The sequence below is a fragment of the Limtongia smithiae genome (genome assembly GCF_038497785.1).
Source record: "Limtongia smithiae strain NRRL Y-17922 unplaced genomic scaffold V1518scaffold_4, whole genome shotgun sequence".
In the NCBI taxonomy this organism is placed as follows: Eukaryota; Fungi; Ascomycota; class Lipomycetes; order Lipomycetales; family Lipomycetaceae; genus Limtongia; species Limtongia smithiae.
Window position 1 is genome coordinate 349,494 of NW_027117625.1, and position 20,808 is coordinate 370,301.

At 53.2% G+C, this 20,808-nt stretch overlaps 6 protein-coding genes and 1 non-coding gene across 7 annotated transcripts; 4 read left to right on the plus strand and 3 right to left on the minus strand.

Moving 5' to 3' along the window:
* Window positions 1-14: 14 nt before the first annotated feature.
* On the minus strand, window positions 15-1,262 carry V1518DRAFT_414621 (chitin synthase III catalytic subunit). The gene is made up of 3 exons (XM_066903621.1): window positions 1,130-1,262; window positions 1,045-1,080; window positions 15-993 (listed from the first exon to the last, which is right to left on the minus strand). The coding sequence occupies exons 1-3, from the start codon at window positions 1,154-1,156 to the stop codon at window positions 199-201; spliced, it is 858 nt and encodes a 285-aa protein (XP_066760172.1). The 5' UTR covers window positions 1,157-1,262; the 3' UTR covers window positions 15-198.
* A 165-nt stretch (window positions 1,263-1,427) lies between these two features.
* V1518DRAFT_414624 (cell morphogenesis N-terminal-domain-containing protein) lies at window positions 1,428-10,025 on the plus strand. The gene is made up of 4 exons (XM_066903622.1): window positions 1,428-2,524; window positions 2,575-3,438; window positions 3,485-7,420; window positions 7,472-10,025. The coding sequence occupies exons 1-4, from the start codon at window positions 1,697-1,699 to the stop codon at window positions 9,749-9,751; spliced, it is 7,908 nt and encodes a 2,635-aa protein (XP_066760173.1). The 5' UTR covers window positions 1,428-1,696; the 3' UTR covers window positions 9,752-10,025.
* V1518DRAFT_414626 (uncharacterized protein) lies at window positions 9,912-11,733 on the minus strand. Its single transcript, XM_066903623.1, has 2 exons — window positions 10,901-11,733; window positions 9,912-10,845 (listed from the first exon to the last, which is right to left on the minus strand). Exons 1-2 carry the CDS (start codon window positions 11,680-11,682, stop codon window positions 10,044-10,046), a joined length of 1,584 nt encoding a protein of 527 aa, XP_066760174.1. The 5' UTR covers window positions 11,683-11,733; the 3' UTR covers window positions 9,912-10,043.
* Window positions 11,734-11,799: 66 nt separating this feature from the next.
* V1518DRAFT_414627 (Pex12 amino terminal region-domain-containing protein) lies at window positions 11,800-13,356 on the plus strand. The gene is made up of 2 exons (XM_066903624.1): window positions 11,800-12,219; window positions 12,281-13,356. The coding sequence occupies exons 1-2, from the start codon at window positions 11,824-11,826 to the stop codon at window positions 13,133-13,135; spliced, it is 1,251 nt and encodes a 416-aa protein (XP_066760175.1). The 5' UTR covers window positions 11,800-11,823; the 3' UTR covers window positions 13,136-13,356.
* A 1,600-nt stretch (window positions 13,357-14,956) lies between these two features.
* On the plus strand, window positions 14,957-17,615 carry V1518DRAFT_227191 (uncharacterized protein). Its single transcript, XM_066900949.1, has 2 exons — window positions 14,957-15,902; window positions 15,956-17,615. The coding sequence occupies exons 1-2, from the start codon at window positions 15,149-15,151 to the stop codon at window positions 17,524-17,526; spliced, it is 2,325 nt and encodes a 774-aa protein (XP_066760176.1). The 5' UTR covers window positions 14,957-15,148; the 3' UTR covers window positions 17,527-17,615.
* A 1,303-nt stretch (window positions 17,616-18,918) lies between these two features.
* On the minus strand, window positions 18,919-20,358 carry V1518DRAFT_414635 (uncharacterized protein). Its single transcript, XM_066903625.1, has 5 exons — window positions 20,163-20,358; window positions 19,776-20,093; window positions 19,416-19,712; window positions 19,280-19,348; window positions 18,919-19,226 (listed from the first exon to the last, which is right to left on the minus strand). Exons 1-5 carry the CDS (start codon window positions 20,247-20,249, stop codon window positions 19,017-19,019), a joined length of 981 nt encoding a protein of 326 aa, XP_066760177.1. The 5' UTR covers window positions 20,250-20,358; the 3' UTR covers window positions 18,919-19,016.
* A 286-nt stretch (window positions 20,359-20,644) lies between these two features.
* Window positions 20,645-20,726, plus strand: V1518DRAFT_t21. The gene has a single exon. It is a non-coding gene; the product is annotated as a tRNA-Tyr (tRNA).
* The last annotated feature ends 82 nt before the right edge of the window (window positions 20,727-20,808 follow it).

Here is a 20,808-nt window from a genome sequence, read left to right on the forward strand (position 1 = left end):
TGGTTTCAAGATTTCACTCATAGCCAGCTTATTAATTATTATTGACACCAAAAGTGGATAGTACATTACACGGAAGATAGAGAGACAATATTAGAAATCCCAACGCCGAAAGCAAAACGCAACAATGTGCAGTAATACAAATCTAGAACTACAGAACACGCGGGAGGCCTACGCACGTGCGCACGCATGATGACGACTTTATAAATCGCCCATGTACTCGTCCTCGGTGATGCTGACCCAGAAGGCCCAGAGGGATCCAAAGCTAAACAGGGTGAAGAGGCACGCAAAGAGGGAGCCGTCGATTTTGCCCGAGGTGTCGCTGCAGATGTATTTTGAGACGACAAACTCAAAGACCTGGCCGACGACGAAGAGGAAGAAGGAAAGGATTAGCAGGATCATGGGCCTGAGCTCGTGAAGGATGCCGATGACAAGGTTGAGCTCGAGGATGAGGTAGACCACGACGGCGATAATGGGCCAAAGCAGGTAGACGGTGTAGAGAGCGTAGTTGCGCAGCAGCTCTGGCTCTCCCGTGGCCGAGTCAAACGCGCCGGTCCAGCTGAAGGCTGAATCGAGCGCGATGTAGCCGGTACCGATAAAGAACGCCAACCCCGAGAACACCGTGAGGCCGACGGAGAGCACACCGCCGTCCGGGAGCAGCTGGTATGCGACGATGGCGTTAACGACGAGGAGCCAAGCGGTGGCACAGGTCGCGCCAATTTCAATGGCGCTGAAATAGACGAGCACCCTGCGGTTGGTGATGAACTCGCCGCTGGCAAAGAAGGCAGAGATAGAGACGATGATATAGGAGAAGAAGAGGATCTGCATTTCACGGCGACCGACGGCGCCACGCCGCCGGTGAGCGCAGATGATGAAGACGACGGCGAGGACGACGGCGAAGAACGACAGGATCATGAGACCGAGGTTACCAATGCGGTGGCCGTTGACGGTGTTGAAGCCGACGAGAGTGCATGTTTTCTGCACGTCATCGAAGAGCTGGAGCTGTGTGAGATAGAGAGTGTGTATAATAGGGAGTGGTCAACATACGTTGCATACTGGCAGCGTGGAATCTTTGCAGAATGCCTGCGAAGGAGTTAATAATGCCCTAGAGAGCAGAAGAGCAGACACGCACGTTGAAGTTGCCGTAGTTTGTGATCATCGAAGCAATTGGATGTTGAGAGGGAGACAAAGATCCACAACAAGCTCAACGGCGCTCGTCTCGCGACCTCGACAACAGTCCACAGCCGCGCGGCGCTGTGGTGGCGGGGCGCAGCAGGTGACTTCAGTGCCCACTTTAGCAGTATCTTTTCGCACAAGGCGGGTCTGCTATCTTGGAGACTGGTACAACCCTAGCCGCAGGGTGTGCGACCCAGCCAAGAACGTGCGAATACGACTCTCGTCGTCGACGCTTCTGCGCTCTTCGGCGCGGACCGGGAGATATCGCGCAGTGGGCCGCCGTGATACACTCGCATGTCGTAGCCATAAGCCAATTGTAATTGTCGTGCGTATTTCGCAAAACCGCGACCGCCGCCTGCACGAACCCGCCGCGCGCGCGGCTCGCCTCTGTGCTCTCCTGCCCTCTTCTCTTTCTCCCCCCAAACCCCTCCGTCGCCTCATCGTTCCGCCCGCTCCTCCCCGGCCACGGCGTCCCCGCTGCCGCCGGCCGCCCGCATCCATTCCCGCCGCCGCGTGCACCGCGATGTCCGTCGCCGCCGACGCGCAGCAGCCTCATCCCTCCGCCGACACCGCCGCCCCTGACCGCGCCCGTCTCGACTTCCTCGCGGCCGCCCAGGAGCCCGTCCTCACCGAGCGCAGCATCCTCGTCCCTGACTTCGCGGACTTCTCCTCGTACGGGCCCCCGCCCCCCCTCCGCCCCAATGTCGTCGCTACCAAGTCCGCACCCGCCGTCGTCGGCCTCCAGCCCGCGGCGCCCATCCTCGCCTCCCCACCCCGCCTCGACACAAGCCTCTCGCGCAGGCAGCCGTCCAGCATCCGCACTTCCACGACCTCGCTCGTCTCGACTGCGAACTCCACCTCCCCCTCCCAGAATGCGCTGACCTACACCGTCTCGTCGAGCTCGCTCCCCCCGAGCCCCTCCTCCAACACCTCCGTCTCCAAGCACCACCAGCCCCAATCGCTCCCGCCGACCTCCAACGCGGCCGTCCTGCTGACCGAGCCCCATCCTGCCGCGGTTACCACTGCGCCGACATCAGCGCAGACCTCTCCTACAACGCCGCAGCAGTCGCAGCAACAGCAACAACAGCAGCAACAGCGCACACCCGTGCAGCCGGTCGTAGATCTGCGTCGGCAGCTCTCTGCTCACCGGCCGGAGCTGCCACGCTCGTTCTCGCTCGGTGGCTCTGCCTTCCGTCGACACAACCCTGCCATTGCGATTCCTCCTGCTGCGCCGGGCACGCCGGGTGAGGCAGCGTCGCCGGGCATCCCAAGATCAGCGTCGACGAGACACGCGAGACACTCCGATGCAATCACACCCGCAGAGTATTCTCTGCACATTGTCTTTACTCAGGCTAGTAGACCGTTTGTCTGTCTCCTCAATTGTCATACTAACCTCTTTAGTTTGTCCGCCAAGCTGAAAAGAAACTCAACATGTGTCTCGCGTACTCCGCAGAAGAGGAGCCGCCAATTGCGTCACTGCTCGGCGTCGGCGCCGACCCTGTGTTCGACAAGATCCTCATGTCTCTCGGCTACATCGCACGCCAAAAGCCGCGCCCGGTCATCGACGCCGTCATGTTCTGGCGAAAGTCAAAGTCCGAAGCTGCCACCGCTGCCGCACGCGATCGCGCCCAGCGGCAGCCGCCCGTGCGGCCACCGCCGTCGACTTCCGCGCCTGCAAGCCACCGATTGCGGCATAAAGTCAGCAAAAGCCTTTCCGACCGCTCGCCCATCGGCCACCGGCACCAGAACAAGAGTCCCTCCCGGACTCCAATGACCCCAACCGCATCCTCTCACAGCTACTTTGGGCTTCACAGACATAACACCATCGGCGCGAGTCACACGAGAACCAGCAATAGCAATCACTTGCAGGCTCCCACTGTCTCCCCCACGAAGCTCGACTCCGCTCAAGAAGCCGACGAAAAGAGTCTCATCTCGATTTTCATCCTGTGTCGCGTGCTCATCGAGGTCGTAAAACAGACGTCATCTGAAGTTCTAGGCGACGAGATGGGCGATAAACTAGAAGAGATCGTGTTCCGTCAGATAAAAACGACCGACCCGAATCAGCTGTCGTCCAGCGTGATCCGAACCGCAAATTGGAATCTATTCGCCGAGCTTCTTGGCGAAATGTCGCACCTCCGCTTCGCCAGCGTCAGCGATAGATTCATTGCCGAACTCGAGCGCAGTGCGGGCGAGCCGAGCTTGTCTAAGGAACAAGAGCTCAGCACGCAGCTGGTCATACATGGCATGAAACATTTGAAACTGAAGGTATGTGCGCGTTCAGTCTGTAGAGTGTGCTGAGCTAACCAAATAGGTCTATCCAATGGACGCTTTTGAAGAAACTGCCGACTTCATATCCTCAATATCCAAGTTCTTTATTCAAGCTCACGGCCAGCGGGTGAAGCAAGCATATTGTGAGGTCATGAACCAGTTCTTCCTCTCAATCGCCGGCGTCGTTACCGCTGAGGTCAATCACCCCACGTGGGTCGACGCGATATCCCAATGCTATCCGCGAGCGCTCGCAATGGTCGCCAAGCAGCGCTACTGGCCGACCGCCTTCCAACTGTCGTGCACGATTTTGTGTGTCGCGCCAACACCGCTCTTCCTCGACAACTGGGTTTCGCTTGTAGAGTCCAATTTAAGTCGTCTAAAGGAGCGGAATTCCAGAGTTGTCATGATCACTGGCATCGCAAGATTACTCTGGGTGTATCTCAAGCGCTCCGAGGAATCGCGGAACAGCATCGAAAAGCGTTTGGACGTGATCACTCGGGCACTGTTCACCATGGGCTCTAAGAAACCGTGGCTCACGGCTGATCCCGGCGTCGTTCAGGCCTGTGTGCAATTGATACGGTTCGTCGCCATGAGTGACCGCGAATACTGCATGAAGAACATCGTTTTGCCGCTTCTCAGCAGCGACATGCTTCTCAAAATGGGTGAGCAGAATCTATCAGCCGAAAACCTTTCACCTGAGCGCATGCTCGTTGGTATCCGGTCCTTTATCGCCATCGCGTCTGATACTCGGAATAACTTGCAACCGCCGTTTTACGCGCCAACATCGCTGCAAGAGCCGCTTCCTTCCACAGATGACGATCTCGCTTCTTCCGTGGTTCCCGATATTCCCGTCTATTTCAAGGAATACTTCAACTATTTCTTGCGGGTGCTTGGGAAGATCATGCTCATCTGTGACTCCAATTTCGGCGGACAAGTTGTATTGGACGAAAAGCTCGGACACACCCCACGAACCCCAAAGTCATCCTCATCCTCATCGTCCTCGTTCCCGTTCACGAGCAGCTCGAATGCGGCGAACTTAAGCACGTCGGACTCGGCGCACGCAAACTCCGAACTCTTGTTGACCGTGTTCGAAGCGATTCCACATTGCGTGCCGCTGTCTGTAACGTTTAGCAAGATCGTCGAGATTTTATGTAAAGGCACAGCACATCCCGATATTCGAGTGTCGAATGCCGCTGCAAACGCTCTCAAGAGTCTAGCGCGGAATAGCAAGCACTCGCAAACTATTGTTGCTGGCGTTGCGCGATACATTTTCAATTCAGAGGAGCGGTACACTGCGTATGCGGAGGGCGGATTGCTTGATTCTTCCAGCATCGTTGAGAAGACGTTGAAGTTATATGTTGAGTTGCTGAACATCTGGATGAATGTGATTCGACAGAAAACGGCAGAGAGCAGAGCAGCGAGCTCAGGTCTCACGACGACATTAACCGAGTCCATTAGCCGCGGCGAGGAAATGGAGGCAACCACGATCTGGTCTGTCATCGAGGAAGTCGAAAGCAATGGCCTGTTCTTTCTATGCAACCATAGCCGTGCCGTGCGCATCTACGCGGTCTCGATTCTGAAACTGATCCGCGAATTCGAAGTGGCGTTGGATGAGCAAGTGAATACCCATCGAATGCAGACGAAGCGCTCAGATGCATCCGAAGACATGTCACGAATCATCGATGTTTTGGAGTCCAAAGACGCGTGCGGTATTCTGAGTCCTGAATCAATCGGCACCAGTATTTTGGATATCATGTCAACAGCGGAACGAATTAGACTTGCGCAGTTGCAGATCGAGAGTAAAGAGCCATTGCGACCGGGAATTCTGTTGCGGCTTTGTCAATCTGATTCCGGCATCGACTCAGCGATTTGGTTGCGAGTGTTTCCGAGGTTTTTGGCGATGTGTCTAGATCACTTCCCAATGCCGGTTGCGCTGTGTCGCGATCGCGTATGTCTACGGCTGCAACAGTTGCATCGGCCAATAACGGAAATTGCGGAGTTGTCCCAGCGATTAGGTTCCCATTCATATATGCACGAAGGTTTCCAAAAGTCTGCAAAGATGCATCCTGAGATTCTAGTAGAACAGTGGAAACTTTATCTCGTGGTCGCGTGCTGCACGTTGACAGCTACGGATGATCAAGACGAGCCGGAACTGAAGCAGAAATCACAACAAACCAAACGGAAGGGACCGCCAGTGCTGCAAATAACGTACAAGCGAATCACATCCGCCAAGGCTCTGTTCAAGATGGTTATTCCGCTGCTACAAGTTGAGAACTCGCTCGTTCGGATGGCTGTGATTTCTGGACTCGGTTGCATCAACATCAATCTCTACAAAACACTAATTGAGTCGTTGCAGTTAATGATCAATTCGTTCTCCGACGGCCGAAAACACAGCACCGGCAACGTCAACATCGCCAACGGATCTGGTATGCAAGCGAGTTCGCCAGCGGGGTATCCGTGGCGCCGCGGACGGCGTCAGGAATGGGTCCGCATCGAGGTCGCGCACGTATTGCAGCTGACGTCGCATTTCCTGATGCACAAGGTTGTGTACAGTGATCCGTGGATTCTTGAACGACAAGTTGCATTCATCAAGAATACCAAAAACTTCTTGTCGCAGCCTGATGTCGCGCTTGATTGGGAGTATCAGAAACTGCGACGATATTTTTGCGGGTTGATGCAGACGCTCTATGAGGGCATCCAACAGACAGTTGAGCCGACGCGGTGGTTACCATTCGAAGCAAGAATTTCGCTATTCACAATGATCGAGGAATGGTGTGGATACGGCCAATACGCGCAGATTGCGTTGGAACGAAATCAACGTATGGCAAAGGCCGCGTTGGAACAATGCCGCGAATCAGGGGAGCAACAAAATGTTCTGTTATCGTCAATGGAGGTCGAGCGCAGTCTGTTGGAGCTCTCAGCACTGAACGCGATGGCATCGATTCTCGATGGGCCCCTTACGGAAACGATTGAGAGCCACGGCGAGAAGGCAGCTGTGATGGCGTTCGACATCACCGCGATTTTCACGTGGACGCACGCTATTTTCAAGAGCAACATTGATCGTATGTACGCGATTGGAAAACGTGCGATTATCAACATATTGCGTGCGAATAAGGAGTACAAGGGCTTATTAACGCGTACGATTTCGTTTTGCTACGGTGGCGATCTTGTCAAGCGCGCGAGTGAGACGTATTTCTTTGCGGTCGCGGATGTGCTTATCGCGGATCCCGATTATCCATGCGAACAAAGACAGCCGATTGCGCTCGGCTTGTTCAAGATTGGCGATGAGCAGTCCACCGTCCGCGTGAAGGCTGCGTCGTTGCTGAAGGCGGTCGAGATGCGATTTTTTGGGAAGTCGAGGGTTCAAGACTACGAGATCAGTATATCGGATAAGACCACGGCCGTGTACAAGCGAGCGCAGTTTAACTTATCGAACCAGTTTTCGCAGGATTACGGAGATCTGAATTTTCCAATCTTTTCAGAGATTACAATGTACTTCAATATCGTGAACGCGACAGCGTATAGGGATTTATTGGCAGTTATGGTTCCATGGATCTCGACCATTGAATTGCAGCTTGATCCTAACGGAAAGGACCCGTCGCCGGCCGCGTACATGGTAATGACGAACTTGTTCGACCTCACCGTGCGTTTCAGCAACGTGATTCAGAACGAGGTAGAGGTTCTGTGGGTCACTTTGGCATCTGGTCGTCACTTAGGCAACGTGCGCGCGATCTTGGATTTCTTAATCAACACAGGCGTGAAACGTCGGGATCCGGCGTTTGTGGAATACAGCAAGCAGATCGTGGTGTACCTTGCATCGACGCCACCAGGAGCAAAGTTGGTCGATGCGCTAGTGGCGTATATTCAGCCCACGAGTATGTTGCCGACGAATTCGGATTTGAGGGAGTATCCCGGGATCCAGCAGCAGTTTCCGTTTGTCGCGGATTTGTCGCTTGCGTTGCCGCCTTCCACGAAGCAGGTGTGTAGTTTGGTTATGTGGTTGTTTCTTCAGTGTTAACTTGAGTGATAGGTCGGATTTTCGATTGGGCAATTAGCGACGATTTTGCTCGTCGATTTACTGGGTAGTCCGGTTCCAGCAATGTCTGAGAATTTGCCATTGCTTCTGCAAGTTGTGTTCATTCTTCTGGACCATTATAACTTCTTGGTGAATGAGCAGGCACGCGAGCTTTTGGTGCATCTGATTCATGAGCTATCGCTTGCCGAGAACGCCGAGGTTAGCACGGAAACATACAATGAGATCGCGGAATTTATCGATAAGACTCGCAAGCGCGACCCACAGACGATATGGGCGTACGACGACGGGTCGACCGATGAATCGTCGATGCGAAAGCCGGCGAATATGGACTACATGATTCGACGAGTTTTGGACATTTTCAACGTGAAGTATCCGAATCTGCGGCAAGACTGGAGCAGCACAGCGTTGACATGGGCGACAACTTGTCCGGTGCGACATTTCGCGTGTCGGTCGTTCCAGATTTTCCGGTCGACTCTGAAGGCAATTAATCAGAATATGCTGTCGGATATGCTTGTGCGGTTGTCGAATACGATTGCAGATTTCAACCCGGATATTCAGAACTTTGCAATGCAGATTCTAATGACGTTGAATGAAATTGTCATTAACTGCGACTCGACGCAGCTGATGCATCACCCGCAGATATTCTGGGCTACCGTCGCGTGTTTGCAGAGTATTCATCAGCAAGAATTTTCCGAGAGTCTTTCGATTCTGGAGAATATTCTGGGGAAGATCGATTTAAGCGATCCTGACGTGGTTGATTTGCTCATGTCGGTATTCCCGCCAAAGTGGGAAGGTGATTTTGATGGACTTCAGAAGGCTGTGCTGCCGGGCTTGCGATCGAGCTTGTCATATGAGTCGACCTTGCGGGTGCTTGGGAAGTTGGATAGTTTGGAGACGAATAACGGGCTGATCGGTGATGATACACGGCTGTTGCACTCGCTACTCGCAAACATGCCGCGCTTTGCACATGCGCTTGGGACGAATTCCAATTCGCAGGAATTGTCTGATAGCGCAACTATGCTTGTGCGGATGGCAGATGAGCGCGGATATTCGCAGCTTTCGCGAATATTCTTCTCTTTTGCGCGAGGACGGTTCAGGACGAAGAACGATTTCATACAACAGCTTGCGAATGCGCTGCATTCGACGATGTTTCTGGACAACGAGGCTACGACGATGGTGTTTTTGTTGGGGATATTGTCGAACAATACGAACTACGTCCGGGTGGAGACGATGGAGTTTCTCAGGTTGCTGTTTCCGATGGCCGATATGCGGCTTCCTGAATTTGTTGCTATTGGTGCGGACCTGATTTCTCCATTGCTGAGGCTTTTGCAGACTGATTACGCGGATAAGGCACTGCAGGTGCTTGATCAGGCGGCATATATTCCCGGCACGGGGATGGATCGGCAAGTCCTTCAAGCCTCGCTCGGTGGTCGGTCGCTCGTGAGTCGGCAGGAAGACATCGAAAGCACTGCGACGACATTCGGTATTCCGGATGAAAAAGGGTGGGCGGTGCCAATGCCGGGCCTTCGCGCGTCGGCTACACGGAGCAACGTGCACGCTGTATTTTACTCATGCGAGGACGCGAACCCTGATTTGCGCTCATCGCTGATGAAAGATACTGTTGTGCAATTCTCGAACGACGATTACGCGAGTTACGGATACACGCCTATGACGGACCAGCAATATGCCTATGTGCTGCAGCAGCAGCTGCAAGCCAGCGGCGCAGACAGCACGCTACTTGCTCAGATGCAAGCAGGCGGCCCGGTCGCCGCACCCGCGGCGGCGGTTGCGTACACGCCGTACGCGGCTGGGCCATACGCCGCCCAGCAGTCGATCTCGGATATGCTGCGGCAGAACAACTCAAGCGCGCATTTCGCGGCTGCGGGCTACAGCGACGGTACGCTCTTTGCGAGTGCGTACGGCGCGAGACTGTCGAACTCGAGTTTACCAGGCGCGGGCCTGCCGGTTGCGTCGTCGCTGTTGCACGGAAACGCCGCTGGCGCGCGAATGCCGACCGCTACTGCTACCGCCGCAATTGCTACCGCCGCAGCCACTGCGGCGGTGGGAGAGGCGACAAACACGTCGGGGCTCGGCATGTCAGCAGTAGTGGGTTCGAATGGCGGGTATTACGCGCTGGAGCGAAGTGATACGATGGCGTCGTATGCGATCGGCGAGGACGCGGACGGTTCGGTCTCGCATATGGTTGCCGCGCTGGACAATCTTACCTCATTTTTCGCGGAGGAGCCAACTGCGTACACGGATGCTCTGCAGTGAACAGGGAATGGAGACGCGCATTTGTTTATTGGACGTTTTTATCTATCAGCTTGGTTGTTTATCGCGTATTTTTGCGGAATGTGCTTGATTTGTTTTGTAATTATACATGTTCAAAGTTCAGGGTTTACGTATTTTGTGTTGAGATTATCGAAAGATTTATCAGCTTCGGATTTGCAAGATTACTTGTTGTATTTTTAAGAGATCGCATCGATTCAAATACAAGTTAGACCAATAAAAGTATAATACAATGGCATGGAGACAGCGCAATAAAGATGTGGCATTGTTACTGTTACTATAGTTCGTCATGAGCGGGAGGAGCCGCTTCAGGTTCTGAGGTTGCCTCCTCGGTGATTTCGTCGTTTGTTCTGGTTTCGGCAGCTGCGTCGTCGAGGGCCTTTGCGGCTTGGGTGACCCACTTCTCGACGTCGCTAGCGATGGTAGTGCGGAGTACCTCCAAGGAGGTGTTGGTGACCGGGATCTGACCAATCACTTTTGCAAAGTCGTCGGTGAGCTCTCTGAGTGCATGCAGCTCCTTCCAGTCTTCCCAGGTGGTATCATCCTTGATGGCCCACTTGCGGCCGACCTCGGACAAGCCGTAGTTCACAACGGTCTTGAAGATCTCGAGGGTTTCATTACGGATGCGTTCAGCTTCCTTCGAGATGTCGGCGACGGTTTTGGTTACCGCGAGCTGCAGCTTTGTAGCTTCGGCCTCGAGATCGGCGAGCGTCTCAGGAACGGCAATGGCGGTCAAGTTCTTGTTGAACTCGGCGATGACGAGGGCGATCTTTGCGTCAGAGAAAAGTCCTTCGAGATCCGATGACAACGTCGAGATTGCGGACTTGCCGGCCTGTCGGAACTTGAGGGTCCACGCCTGCAAGTCGTCGAGGATCGCGAGGTCGTGGGCTTCTTCCTCGGGGGTGAGCTCTTTCGCGAGCGGAGTTACCTCGGGTGTGGCCACGGGTTCCGTGAGGACGGCACCGCTTGGGGTAGTGAGTGCGGATGAGGAGGGCGGGATGGAGGTCTTGGTGATGGTAGAGGTGGAGGTGGTAGAGACGGCGCGGGAGAGGGTAACGGTGACGGTTGACGTCACGAAACTGCAGGTGGAGTTAGTGTTGAAGTCCTTGTATGAGACTAATTGTCGATAAGTACCTTGTGATGGGTTCCTCGTCCTCGTCCTCGTCGTCGTCGTATTCCTCGTCAGCATCGTCCTCAGCGGCTGCGTCGTCGCCGATCACCTCTTCTGCGTCTTTGTACTTCAGCTTCAGCGCCACCTTGATCTTCGCCAGTGCCTGCTCCACCGCGTCTTGGAATTCGGAACCGTTAATGTACTCGTATTTCTCCAGCAGAAACGCCCAAGCAGAGTGCGAGGCCCTACACGAGACTGCCTTGGCACGCAACAGTTGTGCATCCACGATCTTCTGCGTGCTGAGCACATGCTTCTTTAACCGCGCATCGTAGGCCACAAGCGCGCGCTCCACCCACACGTCGGCGCCGGAGCTGCGGTACTTCCCGCCGATCGATGCCTCGGCCTTGCTAGCGTACGGCCGCAGGAAGTGGTTGTACTGCGTGCGCGCGGCGAAGGCGGCTTTCGCGCCGAGCGGCGATGTGGTAAACCACTCCCGCACTGGCTGCGTCACGCAGGTGACGGAGGGACACAGAGCGGATGGGGAGGCAACGTTTCCCGGTGTGCAGCCGTAAGCGGCGAGGTAGACGAAGTAGAAGACGAGCAGGTGGCAGATGGTGGAGATCAGGAAGGCGGGTAGGGACAGGATACTGCTTCTGGTGCTGCGTCGTGCTTGGCGCCGCGCGCGGCGGGTGCGGGTGGTGAGCGGAACGTCGGCAGGAGCGGAAACGGGGGTCGGTGAAGTCGGCGTGGGCATTGTGGGCGGTGGTGTAGCCTTGGGCCGTGGCGAGGAACGGATGCGGGCCATGGCGGGGTGATGGTAGCGGTGGTGGTGATGATGGTGATGGAGGTAATTAGGGTTGTGTGTATGTGAAGGGGACGACGATGCGTTTGACAGTTTACAAGACGTTGGGTCATCGCTTCCCCGCAATATTCCAGCTCCATACAGATGTCCCACCTTAGCACGCTCAACCCTCTCTCCCTCGACCCATCGCGCCCGACTCTCTTCGAGCTCGTATCTGCCGAGCAGCTCGCGAGTCTGCTCTGCCCGTCCGCACGCTACATCCTCGCTACACTCGCGGCGCGCTACCCGAGGTACTTACTCAAGCTCCTCCTCCGCTTCGACGAGCTCTACCTTGTCCTAGCAGGAGCTGTCGAGCTACGATGTCTAAGTGCGTGGAATGCATCTTTTACAGAATCGTTTTACGACCTGGCGCGGCAGCGCGGGCTGTCCGCAAGTGACAAGGTCGTTGCAGCTTCAGGCAGGGACCATGCGGTCGAACAGCGCGTTGGACGGCTTGCGATTCTGCGCAAGCGCGAGATCTATGGCTCGCTGTTCTTCTTGGTAATTATCCTATCTGGAATGCATGCGTTTTAATAGAACACTTTGCTTATGCATGTTTCAGGTCGGCGTCCCATACATAGTCGATAAACTCGACCGCCGCTTTGAATCCCTGCGCGCGCAGTTACTCTTCCGCTTGCGCGCTCAACAGTCATCCGACGGCTCCTCCCCGATCCACGCACGTCTACGAAAACTGCGCGTCCTCCTTGACAAGATCCTCCTAGTCACCTATCCCTCCCTCAAAATGTCCACTGGCATCGCTACCCTCCTTCTCAACATGCTCTACCTCTTCGGTCGGACGCCGTACCACTCTCTCGCTGATCTCATTCTAGGCGTGCGCTACACGCGCCAGCAGAACCCGGCGACGGCGACATACTCAGCACCGTCGTCGGGGGCGTCCAAGGGACGTGCGAGTCGGATCGTGAATGTCACGGTTGCAGCGGTGTTACCGACGGCGGTGTTCATGCTGAAGTTGCTCGAGTGGTGGCATGCGTCAGATTTTCCAAGACAGCTTGCTCAGTCGACGCGGCGACGAAGGCGCGAGGAGGAGCAACAACATCAGAGTCAGGAGGACGAGCTATTGGCAGACAGCTCGCAGTCAACAGTGCTACCGGAAACGAAGTATGCGCTCGATCCACCTGAGAAGCCATCCGCTCCTCCGATACAAGACGACGGCATCACTGCTGTGCGGAAGGTATCTGGGAACTGCGCAATCTGCGGAAACAATATCACCGAGCCCACGGCTGTCGAGACGGGCCAAGTATTTTGCTACCAGTGCATCTACGAGTATATTGCTGCAACACCAGAGGACGCGACTGCCGTGCGATGTCCTACCACCGGACAACGACTACTAGCGTGTAAGCAAGATGATGAGACTGGGACATGGATGGCTGGCGGTCTACGGCGTCTAGTTGTATAGTTACGTCTGGTAATCGAATTATTCTATTAACCCTACCCGCAATGAGCTTGTCAAGTAGAAACAGGCGAGTACGTCGCCAGACACAACAAGGGGTACAGCAACTAGTAAGACAGCTATCATACTCACCATGTATCTGGTCTGGGAGGGTAATGAGAACACGATATGACCGAGCAAATGTAGAACTAGTACCTACCCGCTAAATTTTTTAAGCCACGCATTACACAGAAGAGACAGGTACACGGTTCCTATGCAAGCGAGAGCAGATTTTACACGTATAGTTAGCATGACGCGTCAGAAAGTAAGAAGTAAGTGCATGCAAGGCGCAGATGGTCTGCAGTACTTCGACAAGCACCAGTTAGACAAGATCACACAAGCACGAGAGAATGAAGGATTCGACAAGCCAGTCGCATTGCTAACATGCTTGTAGAAACAGAGACCATTTTGCCTGTATGGCTCTGCAAGAGTCATCACGTGCCAAAGGCGCGAGGGAACGAAAGTGCGACTGCGGCGGCATCGTTCAGGTTGGTCCTGCTGGCTCACGAAAGTCGCGGTTGAAGCGTCCATCATGGGACGCGCTGATCACCAACTAGACAATCGCTGCGACTAGTTTCAAGTTTTGTAGGTGCCGCTATCACAAGTGAGTAGGGAGAAACTTAAGCACAAGGCGATGAGCTGCGGTGTCGCTGCTGTATTTATACGCGCGACGCGTTGCGGCCGAGCACGAAAGAGCACCACTGCACAGCGTGGAAGACCCCAGAATTCTACGGTCGCACTGCACCGCTGGTAGACGCGATATCATTTTGCTGATTCCAGTTACAAGAGTGATCAAGTACCTACATGGCACAAGCACAGCATTCACGCGAAGCCTCAGTAAGCGCGTAAGCACTCCGTCGACGGCGTAAACTACTTCTGGCAGTTAAGCAATATCACATGCAATGTAGTGTTGCAAAAATGCATTGAAATCGAGTAAATACGCAGCAATCTAAGATGTAGATGCTATTAGCAACAAAAGGTATTGTTGTCTTGAAGCAACGCGACGCGTTTACTTTTGCTGATGCGAATTAGTGCTGCATCGATCGCTTGTAGTGTCACCAGCCTAGTTCCGAATCTACCTTTCATCCGGCTCTCCTATTCCCGTTTCTGCTCATCGTGACTGTTATGTTTTCTCTCTTCTCTTACCTTATCTTTAAGTGCTCCTCCGCGTGTCTCCTCGGGGGAGTGTAAACGCCCCTGCTGACGATTAGCCTAAACGCGAAACACTGTGAACACGTCAAACGGTCTCATAGCGAGCGCTTCGTATCATTATTTTGACGAGCTTCATCCTTCTCTTGTCCATTAGATATGCCAGTCGGCAAGAAAATCGACGACTACTCGACCATACAATTTCAATGTTTCATCTACACCTATAATGCAAACGAGCGCGTGAACTGTACACGTATTATCGGCGGTGAAATATGCTAGATGAAAGACGGAATGAGAGATACGTGTGCCGGTTTACGACTCAAGTTGAAGATATTGTGTCGGATCGCTTGATACGACCTCGTACTTGCGTTTTTCTCAACAGTTATCAATCCCTCCATCTCCCACGTCTACTTGACAATATAACACACTGGCAATCAATCGCATAGTTGCAGCCTCCAGATCATTGAATATCAACCACCTCGACGGCAAGAAGGGCGGCTACATAACTTGTCTGAACGCAAGCTTCTAGCGTAAACGAGTGGAGATAGCAAACAGCGGCACTCGCATCGATGTCTTGCGTCCATCTGCATCTCCATTCGCCCAGAAATTAAAGCAGGAGGGTATAGAATACTCGTTCCATCTGAAATTCATTCTCATCGTCGTCCAGCATACCTTCGTGCCAATTGGTTTCCGTGTCGGGAGGAAATCCAGCCCGAGCCGCAGCTCCGTTGTTTAAGGGTCCGTTGCGGAGGCCACAACACGAGTCGAAACACGACGCGCACTCCCACCACTGCCGACCGGGCCGACCGAGAAGTGCACACGACAATAGCCATGCGCCGGTCAAGGCGTACGTTGACGCTCATTGTGCTGATATGCGTCGCGTACTTCTACGTGCTGCGCGCCGTTGGCTCTATTAGCGGCCGTCCAGCAGCCACGCACGCCGCCGCCGACATTGCGGCCGTCGTCGCAAACTCGCGGCAGCCATTCGCGTACTCGGCGTTCACGGGCCTTGCGAAGTCGTTCAATAGCGCAGTGATCAGTCATAACATGCAGCAGCTGAGCACGGTGCTGTTTGTCGCGGGATGCTCCAGATCAGCGTCTGCGCTCGTGCAGCTCGCAACAGATCTCGCTACAGACTTGGGGCCTGAGGCACCGGTCGTGCACGTCCTTTATATGGGCGCGTATTCCGCGGACATCGAATTTTTTATGCGAGCGAACGGAGTGCGGGATATCCCAAATCTTCACATTCACGATGCGCGGGCTAGGCTCAACCAGCGCCGCGAAGCACTGCTGCCTGTCACGCGCAACCACGACGACGAGGTATACCTCGAGCAAACGCACGAGTCTATCACAATGTTTGATATTGCACCGACATCAGTTCGGGCAGCGGTTGAAGCGGCATTCAGGTTTACTCATCCTGAGATCACAATCTGGTCACGGCAGCTCGAAACTAACCGAGAATATGGAGACTTCCTTGGCAACTTTCTGGGAAGCCCGTCCTCGCGCTGGGCACCAATTGATATTCCAGCCGCTGACCTAAGCGATCTACGATGGATTTCTCTTCTCAATCCGGTGGCTCTAAAATGTGAGTCTGCACTCACTTCGCGCTCATTTACCTTCTTAATTAATTGCTTCTAGACTGGTCCCTGCACACGTTCGATATAGTGATCCCGGTCACCACACACTCCGGCTCACTGATTCGACTACTGAACTCTATTGCCGCTTCACACTACTATAACTTCACTCCGCGGCCGCGAATCACCGTTTACCTACCGCCGGGACCTCCGCCTGCCACGTTAATCAACTACATTGACCGCTCTTTGGACTGGCCGAAGGACCGTATCATCCTCACGTCAGTACCGCGACCGTCGGCATTGTTTTCAGTAAAGCATCCATCACTGCGGGATACGGTGTTTGCTGCGGCTCTGCGACTACACGTACCGTCGATGAAGAGCACGAATGTGATCATCCTCTCAGACACCGTGCGACTTAGTCCGTACTGGTTTGAATGGACAATGTTTCATCTCCTGAAGTTCTCGCCGTTCGTTATTGATACAGAGATGACGACTGATATTACCACTCTGGCAGGTTTTTCACTGTGCTCCTCTGCCGAGTACGTAGAGTCTTCGCTACCACCTTACTTCTTGACACAGAGCAAGATAAATCTTGGATGCACTCTATTCTTCCCACCACACTTCCGCGTTCTGCAGTCGTTTTTGTCAGAGTATGAGTCACACATGTCACAACTTGGCGTCAAGCGCATGCTGCCGGTTCCGAAGGAATTGTCGTTCTTGCAGAGTCGCTCTACCGCCGATAGCGTCAATCTGCACGAATTATTGCTGCCGATATACATGCGCGGGTACGCTCTTCTTGCACATGTTGGACCACAGACACCAGCTGTCGATACGGCCGATTTCGTGAACGGAGAGGGTACTCCGCTGATCGAAGCGAATCTGTACAAATACTTGCTCGATCAAAATTTCGACACGTCTTACTTACTCTCGAGAAAACGGATATCAGTTGAAGACAAACTTTCAGGACAAGTCCAGACGAACAGCGCGGGGCTCCCAATTTACGACTGGGCCGCGCTTCCGGTTCTTGCCGACAAGGACAGCACTGCCGTTTTGAACGTGAACGGACTGGTTGAGCGTGGAGACTCGTTTGTGAAGTTTGTGAGTCCGCATTGTAATGGTATCGCGGAGCCGAGCAAGCCAAGCAAGACGAGGTTACGAAAGCGGCAGATTGATGAGAAGATCGATGCTCCTGCCGAGAAAGGCGACGCTTCTACTGCAGACGTGGAAGAAGCTCACGCAGCACAATCCGATGATTCGGAACCTAACAAGTTGAAGACAGCAGAAGTCGACATACAACCAACTAGTGATGAAGAACTATCACAGACCGACGAGCGCAGCGACGCAGAGATTGCCAGCATGATCGACAACCTGGAGAGAACGTCAACTATGGACCCCGCAGACTTGGAAGGGCTCCTAGGCAGTGCGTCAACACAAGATGACCACTCTCATGATATCCCCAAAGTTCATGACGATTGGTCTGACGTATTTTGCGATGAGGAAGCCGAGGCCGTTGAGAGTTTGGAGAAGAGCGACAAACAAGATGCATCTGAGCCTGGGGAGCGGAGAGCAAAGACGCTGGAGGATGAACGACGGGAGAGGAAGTCAGCCAAAATTATTAATGCCGCCCTTCCATAGATTGATGCGGAATGAAAGCACCGAGAGAAGGCGAGCTTTAACGTTCATCTGACTGCGTGCATTTCTCTATCTTGCGTATCTCATTCATACGCTGGCTGGACTGTCCAGTATACAGACACCAATCTTGGCTACAGTATGTACACAGCGTGAAGAATTCTCGACGTGGCATCGGGTTTGATGATGCATTCTTGGATTGAACTTTGCTGGCTTCTTCGCCACGCGAATGGCGAAAAATCTCAAACCTGGATTTTTCAGACTTATGAATCGAAAATCACTACAGCTGCAACTGTCACAACCCAATTCAGATGTACCACGAAGAACTTTGACGTTTCCTCTCCATTTCATACGTTGGCGTGTTGGAATCGGACTAGAACTGCAGGTGCTGTGGGTCAAAGCCCTATTTGATGGTGGGCCGAAAACTTCCGTGCGTTAGCGCGCCTGCGAATTTTCCTAACGAGGAAAGTCGATCTAGATAGCTTATTCTCTAAACGTTCAGTGTAGTCTCAATGATGAGCTTTGCTAGGGTTAGGTGATTGATTGTAATTAATTTGTTTCGGCTAGGGTAGTCCACTATGGTCAATTGATATCTGAGAATTTAGGGCACGAGATAGTCCTCCTCTAATTGGGACTCGGCCCGGGACATTGTCAGCACGCGACAGCGCCCCACAGCGGAGCGCCTTGCCGGACGAAACCCTCACGGTCCCTGCCCCTAGTCTTCTTTGGAGCGTTTCATGATGAAAGATATAAGCGGACTCACGACTCCGGGCAAGCTCGTTGCACTTGAACTTCGCAGAAGCTATCAAGAAATTGTACAAATCTAGGAAGGTCATATGTCGCACACGACGCGCGTGGCATGCGCGTGGACGACGTGTACATGATACCCCCTAATTTGCGCCGACAGCTCTGTGTTGATTTTTGAGCGCGTAAACGATTCTGGTGAGCGCGCTCTCCAGTTTTGCTAATTTCGCGCAACCAAATTTTCGCACAGCGCTCTCCTATTCTGACGTTTTCGAGGTGTGAGAAACGGCTCATGATCTCGGATTTCGACTTATTATGTGCGTACGACTGGATGCCGCACTCGTTTTAATCACTGCTCTCTTCAATGCACGCACTCCAATGGTTGTCACTCAGAGTCACGGGACAACTAGCGAGTAATGCGGGAGCAACGCCAACGCCGACCCGATTGCAAATCGGGTATCTCTGGGCATGTATTCCTGCTGATATACCGGCAGTATAACAGAACACATGTACAGAACACATTTTCAGAGCAGCGACCTGCCAACTTACTCTGGTCATCACAAGCACTCACTATCCCTGAGCAGTTACGGCCAATAGCAATAAATCTACCGCTGGTCAGCCCATTTCAACTGCGCTCTATTCATAATCAAAGCATTCCATGGCGTGTTCTCTCATAGTTATTTTATCAATTATCATCCAATGAAACAGTAAGCTGTGTCACTTATAATCTCGTAGACAAAATATCATTGCGATCAATACATAGACGTTTCGCTCTCCAAAAGTCCCCATAGCCGTGTACCAGTCGACTTCTGCTCCAAACCCTCCTGCACGCTACCCCGCGGGATACCGAACCGGCCCCATGGTACGAAGTATCCGCCGTTGTGGGATTCGTCTATCTTGGGCGAGAAGCCGACAAAGATCTCGGTCAGTGCGCCGAGACGGGGTTCGAAAGAGAACAGGCCCTGGGTGGCTGTTAGTGATTGCTAAATCGTTGCTAATTTGCTCGTTACTGTACCCCAAGAGTTTGGCGCCATGATGGCATACTTCGGAACAGATTCGATTTGAGATGACCAGGGTTTAGTGCCTGTTGTAAGTTGTAGTAGTTAGCTTCCACACCTACTCGTGAGCTGCTTCTCAAAATATATACTTACCAAGCTCAAAACCCCAGTCCCCGCAATCTTCTTTGCCATCTCATTGCCCAGCAAGATATCTGCCGCCTTGCTCTGACAGTACTTCAAAAATTGCGATCCCTCGGTCTTTTCGAAGTTTGGATCATCCCAGTTGATGCCGTCGGGGGACGGTGAGAAATTATTGGCGTCTGAAGCAACCCACATCACTCGGACCGAGTTGGGCGGAGCGGCCTTTGCTGATGCAATGATGGTAGGTGTGAGGTATCTGTTCAGGACGAAGTGGCCGACAACGTTGACCCCCCATTGCAGTTCATAGTCCTGTGACAACCCGATTGATTAGCGCAAACATTCAAAGTAGCCAACAATACTGATGCGGTATACCTGAACGGTCTTTGAACCGATCGGAGGTTCCATAACGCCAGCATTATACCACACCGAATCAAGATGATCGGTCTTTGTCAGCAAATCCTCGACCGCAGGTTTGATAGTCGTCAAATCTGCCAAATCCAACAAAATCATTTCAATCCGCCCCACACTAGGCGGCTTACAGTCTACCGCTGGCTTGTCCATGATTTCCTCGCTCGCGCTCTTGAACAGCTCGGCATCCCGCGCGCCGACGTAGACGGTTGCGTTTTTCCAAAACAAGATCCGGACGAGTTCTTTACCGATGCCAGCCGTGCCGCCGGTGACAAAGTAGACCTGTTGTCACCAGTACAGTCAATAGAAGAACGAACCATACCATATCAACGCTGCAATGCGGCCGCGTACCTTGCCAGTGAGGTCTGGCACGTCCTTCTCCGTAAGCGTAGGACTCGGCGGATACACTTCCGTAACGGTTTGCCAAACAAGGCCCATTATATGCGGTGAATTTTACCAAAGACAACTAAGTGCGTAGAACAGCGCCGAAACGCAGTGTAGGATTGTGGGATAGAAGTCCCCACGGGCGATATCGGCAAGGCGCACGTCACCGCCATCATGAATGGGCGTTCGGGCCTCAGGCACCGCTAGGCCCCTGAACGTCCTCCATGCGACGCTTATCAGCTCCAAATTTTGCACGTTACACATCTTGATTCCAGTTTCTAATTATTACAGCAACAGAACTGAACAGATAGAGCTATCAATTGCCTCTCTTTCTGCGTCCTCTTCAGTCCTTTGGACCAATCATACGGCCAGCATTCGTACATCAGGCTTGAGTCACGTGAAGGTAACTTCACGAATAATGATCTGAATATATCCGAAAATTTGTCAATCTCCGGATGGCCAAGCTGGTAAGGCGTCAGACTGTAATGGCTGTATATCTGAAAATCGCGTGTTCGAGTCACGCTCCGGAGACTTAGCTTTTTACTTATTTTGTACTTCTCAATTTTTTGAAGCATAGCTTCAAAAGTTTAGGAAGTTACTAAAAAGGTAAATT